At 45.0% G+C, this 10,088-nt stretch overlaps 1 protein-coding gene and 1 pseudogene across 1 annotated transcript; both read right to left on the bottom strand.

Annotated features, from left to right (window-relative positions):
- Positions 1-1,057: 1,057 nt before the first annotated feature.
- Positions 1,058-1,124, bottom strand: LOC139706298 (U4 spliceosomal RNA; annotated as a pseudogene).
- An 8-nt stretch (positions 1,125-1,132) lies between these two features.
- On the bottom strand, positions 1,133-8,252 carry Trim15 (tripartite motif containing 15). Its single transcript, XM_027922110.2, has 7 exons — positions 7,869-8,252; positions 7,426-7,521; positions 5,642-5,872; positions 4,695-4,717; positions 3,045-3,160; positions 2,653-2,685; positions 1,133-1,647 (listed from the first exon to the last, which is right to left on the bottom strand). Exons 1-7 carry the CDS (start codon positions 8,250-8,252, stop codon positions 1,133-1,135), a joined length of 1,398 nt encoding a protein of 465 aa, XP_027777911.1.
- Between the last annotated feature and the right edge of the window lie 1,836 nt (positions 8,253-10,088).

The raw sequence follows: 10,088 nt of genomic DNA on the forward strand, positions 1-10,088 counted from the left end.
GTTCATTCAGTTCATGATTCTGAAGGTTCAGTCCATGATTTAGTGACCCCATTGCTTTTGACTTCTGGCAAGGCAACACATCATGTGAGAGCTGTTGGTGGAGCAAAACCATTCATCTCATGAGCCAAGAAACAAAATGGAAGAGGGAGAGACCAGAGTCCCACAGTGCCCTCCCAGAGTACAGCCCCAGTGACCTAAAGGCATTCCACTAGTCCTCACCTCCTAAAGGCTCCATCACCTCCCAACAGTGCCATGCTGGGGATCAAGTCTTTAACACATAGGTCTTTGGGGAACACTCATTATCCAAACTATGGCACCTCCACCTCAGCTCCAAGTCCCCATAGACAGATTAGACACATGAAATACAAAAGTCTGTGGGCCACATACTTTACTAGAACCTTCTCTACAAGTCTAAAGAAATGACCCAAAGGGCTGTTGAGAAGTCTCCATAGAGGTGGAGACATCTCCTAGTGTGTATCAAAATAAAGTCAATGGTAAAAGCAAGCCCAACAAAACCCTTCCCATGATGATTATTTTGAACCTTTTAAATTTTTATTTACATCTGGCTGGATGCAGGGGTGCATGCCTGTAATCCCAGTGGCTGGGGAGGCTGAGTCAGGAGGACCCAAGTTTGAGGCCAACCTCAGCAACTTAGCAAGGCCTAAGCAACTTAGTGATACTCTGTCTCAAAATAAAACACAAAAATGGGGACTTGGGATGTGGCTCAGTGTTTAAGCACCCTTGGGTTCAATCCCTGGCACACACACACACATACACACACACACACACAAAGTCTGTTCCCCCTCTCCTCCCAAAACCCACTGGCTCCCGGCTTTGCCACTTATGCACCCCTGGTTCTCCACTCCCAGGAGTACTGTCCGGGTGTAGGGTATCAGGTGAGGACGGGAGGAAACTGAAAGGCATAAGATAAATAAAATAAAAACAACTACTGTTCTAGACTCCAAGATCTCATCTTCACCTGCCTCACTGGCCAGCCAGGGACAGAAACAGAGTTGGGTCCTAGGGCGCTGCTGTCTCTGCTATGTGGTGCTTCCTACTTCAATTAGCAATAATCGCGCCTCGGATAAACCTCATTGGCTACGATACTGCCACTGCGCAAAGCTAATGCTTCCTACTTCAAAGTCAAACAGGAACCTTTTTTCCAGACGGCAAAGAAAGGGTAGACTCTGCCTGAGAAAGAGGCGGTAAAGGTGAAGATGGGCACCTGGGTGTCTGCGTCTAGGAGGGTCACACGCCCCGCCTCATAGTCCAGGGTGACGTCTATGCAGTGAGGGATCTCGCTCAGCGGCAGGTCGGTTCCCGGGGAGGTGCTGGCCCAGCACTGCTGGTGCGAGATGATTACGGCCCAGACTCCCTCCTGGGTGCTCAGGCCCATCTCCCCCTTCCTCCTCACTTCCTCGGCAGCCACTCCCACCGTGCAGCCGCCTCCGTCGCTCAGCTGCACTTTCACTTGCCAGCGGTGGAGTCCGGAGCAGAAGCCTGGAGAGCCCAGCACCACAGGCAAACTATCGAAGCGTTGGGGGCTGTCGGCCAGGTTCCGCTTATTCCGCGTATACCTCACTGACTTTCTGTCTTCTGAGAGGACCAGGCTTGCATTGGCGGTCTGAGGATCCAGAGTGACGATCCCTAGAGGAAGGAGAGCGCAGACATCAATAGAACTGACAGCAACCAGGGCCCTGCTGCAACCTGACATTGGCCTGCTCCTCTGAATCTCAGTTTCTGCTTCTGTTCTGTAAAAACAGACAATGGCAACTTCTCTACCTAAATGCCAAGCAGTGCTTGCTTCCCAGAGAGTAGCGGCTTTGCCCGCAGCAGCAGCATAGCATGGGATTTGTCAGACACATTATATTGGGCCCCATCCCAGACCAACTAAGACAGAACCTGTTTTAACAAGATCCCTAGATGCTTTTTTTTCCCCCCTCACATGAGAAAAATCACTGATATATTTCAGAATGACACAATGCTTGTGGAAATAATTTCTAAATTAAGCACCAACTTAAAAGTAAATGCTATAGCTAGACATGGTGGTACATGCCTGTGATCCCAGTAACTTGGGAGGCTAGGGCAGGAGGATCACAGGTTGGAGGCCAGCCTCAGCAATTTAGTGGGACCCTGTCTCACAATAAAAAAGCAGGGGGCTGAATATGTGGTTCAGTTGTAGATCACTCCTGGATTCAATCCCTAGTACTCTCCCCACCCCCCCACACACACAAAAGGAAATGCTTTCTTTTGAAAATTGTACAATATTGTTCAAACCTATGGAGAATCTAGCACAATACCAGGCAAAAATCAAGGACTTGTTAGCAATTTTGAATGAATAATATCTTTACAAGTAACTAATGTTAATTGAACATTTATTATGTACCAGGGATTATATTAGCTCTTTGAGTGTATATCAGCTCTTTAATCCTCACAGCTCCTTATGGGGTAGGCACTATTATAATTTCCATTTTATAGAATAAGTGTGGGATGAAGAGGCTTAATAATCTGCCCAGCACCCTAAAGCTAGCAAGAGCCAAAATAGAGAACCCAAGCAATCAGGATCCAGAATGCATGCATATAATTGCTCTGTTTGCTGCCCTGGATGAAAGGATAAGTGAAGAATGGCTCCCCAAACCCTTAGTTGTTTACCTGAATCTGTTTCCAGATGACGCACCAAGTTTTCTGAGGGAAGCAGAAATAGAAAGATCTGTAACTTAATGTTTCTTAAAGGCACTCCCAGGGCAAGTTGTCCTGGCTACAATATGAGGACAGGGACAATGTGAGGAAGGATCTGCGTTTGCTGTGGTCTAATAGAAGAGAAGTGGCCTCACATTCCTGGACTTCCAGTCCAGTGTCTGTCCTCAGGGAAAGGAGGAAATACTCTGGGAGATGACTTCCATGAATAGAGTGGGGTCACTATGGGAAGCTTGGGGGGGAAGACACTTGAGCCAGGTTTTAAAGGTAGGAAAAAAATGTAGATGAATGGAAGGCAGAAGGGCACCTAATAGGAGTGGGGGAAGCTTCAACCCCTTCCCCTTTACCTGAAAATTTCTTCATCATCTCCGGGAGGGCAAGTATTTTCCTGTGAAGGTCACGAATCTTCTTGATAAGGTCAGAAGAAATGGTCTCTGGACTCACAAAAGTCTTCATCTCACACCTGCAGACAAGTTGGTAATTGGTTAGGTCCGATTCTCAATAATTGGGTGATACTAACCAAACAGGACTACAATTAAACTAAAAACTGGTCCTACTGGCTGTGGTGAATAATTAGATGGAGTATAATTTCTCTACCTTTGATAGAAAGATACAGTTACTAATGCAAAAGGCCCTTCAGATAGACTTTACAGGAACTAATGGCTACCACTCCTTAAGAATTGGAGGGTTGGTCCTCTAAGAGACTATTTGGAACTGTCAGCCTCTAGAGGGCAGTGCTGTACAATTTGAAAAACAGCCTTAAATTTTATTATTTATTAAATAATAATAATAATAATAATTATTATTATTATTATTCCAGGGATTGAACCCAGGGGCACTTAACCCCTGATCCACATCCCCAGCCCTTTTATTTATTTATTTATTTTTAATTTGGAGACAGAGTCTCACCAAGTTGCTTAGGGCCTTGCGAAGTTGCTGAGGCTGGCTTTGAACTTGCAATCCTCCTGCCTTATTCTCCTAAGCCACTGGAATTACAGGTGTGCCCCACCATGCCTGGCATGAATTATTCTAATTTGTGTGCTGATATTTAAAAAGTGAAAGGGCCTAGGAAGGAAGAATAAAGGAGATGGGGACCAGGGCTCAGAGGTAGAGCACTTGCCTAGCATGAACTGAGGCCCTGGGATCAATCCCCAGTACCTTTATTTAAAAATAAATAAAGGACATGAAAGAAAGTACATATTGACACATATTGCAGTAGAAAGTCCGATTCTGGTCCTAGTGCAGCCCTTATTTGTCACTGGCTGTGTGGCTTTGTTAGTCACTTGTTAGTCACTGGCTATATGACCTTGCACAAGCATTTTACCCCCTTGGGCCTCAGCTTCTGCATCGGACTGGAAGATCTCTAGTGACCTTTGTGGTCTCAGACTCTGACACTCTTTGAAAGCATATTTGGAGACATTTCCTGATTAATAGACACGTGGGATTATCCCTACCCCCACCCCCTCCATGAATGAGCACACAGCATATGACAAGTGTTCCCCATTCTGAGTCTTAATGAGGATTGCTAATGCACCCAGCAGAGAGGAAAGGAAGGAGCATGTATTTACAATGCCTTTCAGCACCTGGCAGCTGTCCCATTTGGGTAGCATTGAAAAACTCTGCGGGAAGCAGGAGAAATGGATCTGGGGAAATCTGGCTAGTCTTCCCAGGTTCCATGCCTGTCATAGTCTATGATGATACTTTCCCTTTGAGTATTACTAATAGTGTCGATTACATATGTTCCTAGATCAACTTAAAAACACAATTATTATTTATTACTCCATTTCTAGGAATAAAAATAGGTTCCCAATACTGGCCTATCAGTTTAAAACTAAACCTTTAGAATACAAAACTTCAGGGAGTTTGGACTTGGTGTGTGAGGGAGTGGCTCTTTTGTCAGTGCTTTTGCCTTTCTGGGTGACTATCCACAGGGAGGAGGTAGTATCAGTGTCACGGGTATTCATGTGAAGGAGCTGGTGCCGGGGAGTATGCCCTACCTGTTCTGGTTGACTCTGACATCCTACAAAAGAGAGACAAGAACATGCACTTAGTTTCCATATATAATTCCTGTTAGGGATTCTGTACCTCCTTTCTTCCTTCAAATATCAGCTCAAAACTCTTTTCCTCCAGTGAGTTGTGTCTACTTATTACCTACTCATTAAACTGTCCTGTTACCTCATGTTTCCTTGCTAATGTGGACTCTGCAGCCAGTTCTTTTGTGATAATTTCTGTTTTAGTCTTAGAGGGTAAGTTCTGCCTCCAAAGATTAAGAGCTGGGGCTGGGGATGTGGCTCAAACGGTAGCGCGCTCGCCTGGCATGCGAGCGGCCCGGGTTCGATCCTCAGCACCACATACAAACAAAGACGTTGTGTTCGCCGAAAACTGAAAAATAAATATTAAAAAAATTCTCTCTCTCTCTCTCTCTGTCTTAAAAAAAAAAAAAAAAATTAAGAGCTGGTAGAGAGCGGGGACCAGCCTTGGAGTTCTCAGCTGGACCTACAGAAGACAACATCATAATAACCATGACAGACTCCATTTAAGGAATTCTCTTTGTGGTCACGGCCCATGTGGAGTGTTTTACATGGATTCTTTCTTATAATGTTTGCAAAAACTCTACAAAGGAGTTGCTATTATTATTCCTGTGCATAAAAGAGGTTAAAGAGACTCCTCTAGTGTTACAACTAGAAGAGCCAACATTCAAACCTAGAGCTCTCTGAACTCTTAACAAGAGCTCTTAACAAGCTCTTAACAAGACCACAGTGTATGCTTTGGGCAAGTTGCTAGACTCTCTGGGCTAGAGGAACTAGACAAGCATTGGTCCCTCCCATTAGAGATAATCCTCACTTCCCTTTCTGCTTCTCTCCAGCACATTCCAGCTCACAACATAGTGCCCCTTCCCGTGGAATCCCTCTGCTCTCCCAAGAGGGGGTGGGGCGTCTCTCACTTGTAGAAGCTCACTTCCTGGCTGCTGACACTTTTCCTCCAGCTCCTTGACTTGGACTCCAAGCTGGGTGACCTCCTCAGAGACCTTAGTGATGTACTCATCCCTCTCCTTCCAGATCTGCTGCTCTAGCTCCCTCAGCCTGGCCAGCAGGAGATGCCGCTGGTCCTCCAGCTCCTGCTGCAGCCTCTCAAAAGTTGTTTCTACTTGTTGTTTTTTGTTTTCAATCTGAGTCTGTTAGGGAGAGAAAGATAGACATTGTCAGAAGGGGTTTACAGAGTTGACTTCCAGAAGAATTATTTTATTTTGGGTTCTCAGGGGCACTCAACCACTGAGCCACATCCTTAGCCCTATTTTGTATTTTATTTAGAGACAGAGTCTCACTGAGTTGCTTAGCACTTCACAGTTGCTAAGGCTGACTTTGAACCCCCGATCCTCCTGTCTCAGCAGCTTGAGCTACTGGGATTATAGGCGTGTGCCACCATGCCTTCCCAGAAGGATTACTGATGTACTTATTAAGAGGAATAGGGACTAAGGAGCTTGAAGACTCAGTCCTCCAAATAAAACTATGGTAAGTTGATAGGTCTCAGAGTAAATTTACCAGTGAAAAGGGCTATGCAATTAGCTTGAGATTCAAATAATGATGCCACATTATGCTTTCAGAATCACATTAAGCTTTTCAAAGGGCCTTCCACATCTACAATACCATCTTAACTCCACTGTACTTTCTATAGAGTTAGGTGGAGATGATTATGGTAATTTCTTAGAGAGAAATTAAGGCAAAAGGAAATTGTGATTAGAATCAACACAGGTTGGTGAACAAGTATGTGACCCTGGTTTTAGCCACTGAGGTCACCATCTACAGGGCATGCTTTGATGGGAGTCGAGATCTGGAGAGATCTTTCTGTCCTGATAGTCCATCTCCTTGGTCAAGGTACCAGCAATTCCACACTGTGGATTTCCTCCTGGCTAACTTTGTAGCATGGATAAAGAGGTGTGAGGGAGCCAGATAGAGCCCCCACCATTAGCCTACTGACCTCAGGGTCATTCTTGTGTCCGAACTAGAATCCAGACACTTACATACATCTTTGAACCCCAAGGCTCCCATCTGAAGGTAGTGTTTTCAAGCAGACACACTCCAGCCAAAGAGTAAAGGACTAGGAGTCAAAAGACTCTGGTTTTTGTCATTTCATCATGAACCTGGGCTTTGCCATGTAGCCTTGCGAGCATCACTTTTCTGGAACTTAGTTTTTCACCCTGTAAGAAATGGATAAAAATGGATCTTGGAGCCAGGTGCTGAGACGTGCCTGGAATCCCAGCAATTCATACATAAGGCTGAGGCAGGAGGATTGCAAATTCAAGACCAAAGGCAACTTAGTTCTCACTAAGTCAAAATTAAAAATATTCATATTTTTAAATATATGTTATATGTATATATATATTATACATATTCAATACATATTTTATATGAATATATATTCACCTATCTCAAAAAATATAAAGGTCTGGGGATGTAGCTCAGTTGTAGAGCACCTCTGGGTTCAATTCCAGTACCACACATTTATATGTAAAAAGGACCTTAGGTTAGAGGACATCAGAATCACTTCTAGCTCTGATGTTCTGAGATGTTCTGAGATCCCAAGTGACTTTGTGTGTGGCAGCAGAAAAGTGAATAAGAACAGTTTGCCAGGTTCTTTCCAGGCAGGCAACAGATACGAGACAACAGACTTCCCTAGTCAGTTAAGAAAAATCCCAGAGAAAATGGTGGCAAGTGGCTTGGCCTTTACCAGAAGTGCGTGGAGCTTCTGATCTTCTCGACACTTTATGTCTTCAATCTTGTCCTTTTCTGTGCTCAGAGCTTCCAGACGACTTTTGAGACGATCCTGTGGGAAGAAAGGGCAGAGAAAAGTGGCTCCGTTAATAATTCAACTCACAAATATAAATTTTCTCCCGCATTCTGGGAACACTGCAGAGCGCCGAAGAATTTGAAGGTGACAAAGATCCAGTTCTTGTCCCTAAAAGGATCACTACTTAAGGCAGGAGTTTGTTGAGAGTGAGTAATATTAGATAGATAAATGCAGTAGTCAGGCATGCACACAGCGAGATGGGAACACAGAGGACAGACCTGCCTGTAGGGCAAAGGGAAGGCTTTAGAAAGCAGACCCCCCACCCCATTTCCTCAGCCACACCATCCTACCCAAACCGGCCAAGGGGAAGCCAAGCTTCTTACCCTGTAGGGTTGAATGGCCTCCTCGAGGAGGCCCACAGTGTGGGCCTGGTGGGAGGGACCCTCCCGGCAGAACACACAGAGGAACTCTGAATCATTCTTGCAGAAGAAGTAGATCTTCTCACCGTGCTCCTCGCAGTTCATCTTCCCCACAGGACCCAAAGGCACAGGGGCCAAGAGGGTCTCTGTCTGCTCCTCTTCCTCTTGGCAGAGCGGGCAGAGCAGGACCCTGCGGGAGGGCTGGGCCCCCATTTGGGCATGCGCAGGGAAGCAGAGGCTACAGAAGGTGTGTCCACAGGCGGCACTTACTGCATCCTGAAGGGGCCCTGCACAGGCAGGACAGGCAGCCCCCTCATGGACCAACTGCAGGGAGGAGGTGGAAGGCATCACGGTGCCTTCCCCAGCCTGTCCACACTGGCCTCAGCCACGTTCAAGCAAATTTCCTTTACCTGAAATTGAGTCACTTTTAAATACGTCACCAAAGGAAAGGAACACAGAGCTGACAGAGGAAGGCAGGAATGTCCGCACGGAGAAGCCACCTGGCTCCACCTCTTGCACACCTAGGAACCCTTGGCCACCACCCATCAGCTAAATGGGTCCAAACTCCAGGGCATCTTGAACTACCTAGAGGTGGCCAGGTGAGCTAGATAGTTTTCCACTCCTCTGTTATCTTCTAGTTCCTGGATTGGGGAGAAGAGCTCCCCGTGAGGTCACGTCTGAAGTTTCCTGGAATCCCTTGACCATAGTGGGGTGGAGAGAATTGGGGAGGAGCCACTTCCTGTCAGATTGAGCAGGTGGGAGCCATAAACTCGCTGTGAAGTTTGCCTGTAGCGTCAAAGTCCAAGCTGGAATGGGAGGTGACCGACTTCCGGAGACTCTGGGGGACTCTGTTCAGACGTACAGGTCTTCTTGGAGGTTTCCCTCCTCTGCCTGTCTTTCTTCATCGTGCCTTATTTGCCATGCTGGTCTTCCCTATACTCCTAAATGCCCCACTTTTGTGGACCACCATCTCCAGTGGAGTTTGGTTAATCCTGGATTTCATTTTCATATTTTAACTGCAGGTGGGAAAAGATAAGAAACCATAATGCAAATTATGTGTTGATCAAAAAAAAAAAAAAAAACATAGAAAACTCAATTAGTCAAAGAGATAAACAGATTCAACTATATTTATCTAGGGTTTACTATTTTCACATTATTAGGTCCATTCCTAATAACCACCCTTTGGGGCAGGTGTCATTACTTTCATTTTCAGAGAAGGAAATGTAAACAGAGAAGTAAAGTCACAGGCTGATAGCCACAGGCTGGGGACAATCCTAATCTCCAGGCTTCAAGTCTTGTGCTCTTCCTGCACTCCCAGCCAAGACAAAGATCAAGAAGCCAAAAATTGGGGGAGTGGGGAGTCTTTCTTTGCTCACCTGCATCTGCAGATAAATCAGGGTCCCTTCCATTCATGATCAGCCCGGCACCTCCTTGTTGCCCCCTTTTCCCTCCAGCTACTTTGTATATCACCCCTACCCTCCACTCCTATCAAGAGCACAGTCTTGGAGCTATATTGTCAAATATGTGAACTATGGGCCACACATATGGCTACTGACTATTGAAATATATATGTAAAATACATCTGAAATTCAAAGATTTAGCACAAAAAAAGCAATTAAAATATCTCATTAATAAAGTTTTATACAGCTGGGCATGGTGGTGTACACCTGTAATTCCAGTGCTCAGGAGGCTAAGGCAGGAGGATCAAAGTCAGCTTTAGCAACTTAGTGAGGCCCTAAGCAACTTAGAGACACCCTGTCTCTAAATAAAATATTTTTAAAAGGACTAGGGATGTGGCTCAGTGGTTAAGTGCCCTGGTTTCAATCCCTGGTACTACTATTACTACTACTACTAGTAGTACTACAATTAATAATAATAATAATAATAATAATAATAATAATAATGTTTCATACAGATTACATGCTGAACTCATAACATTTTGGAAATAGTGGGCCAAATAAAATATATTCTTAAAATTATTTTTTTCTGTTTACCTTTGAAAGGCTACTAGAACATTTTAAATTGCATGTGTAAACACCAAAAAATCATCTTTAGGGGCTGGGGTTGTGGCTCAGTGGTAGAGTGCTTGCCTAGCATTCACAAGGCACTGGGTTCGATTCTCAGCACCACATAAATGTAAAATAAAGATATTGTGTCCACCTAAAACTTAAGAATAAATATTTT

This window comes from Marmota flaviventris, chromosome 6 (assembly GCF_047511675.1).
Source record: "Marmota flaviventris isolate mMarFla1 chromosome 6, mMarFla1.hap1, whole genome shotgun sequence".
Taxonomy (NCBI): Eukaryota; Metazoa; Chordata; class Mammalia; order Rodentia; family Sciuridae; genus Marmota; species Marmota flaviventris.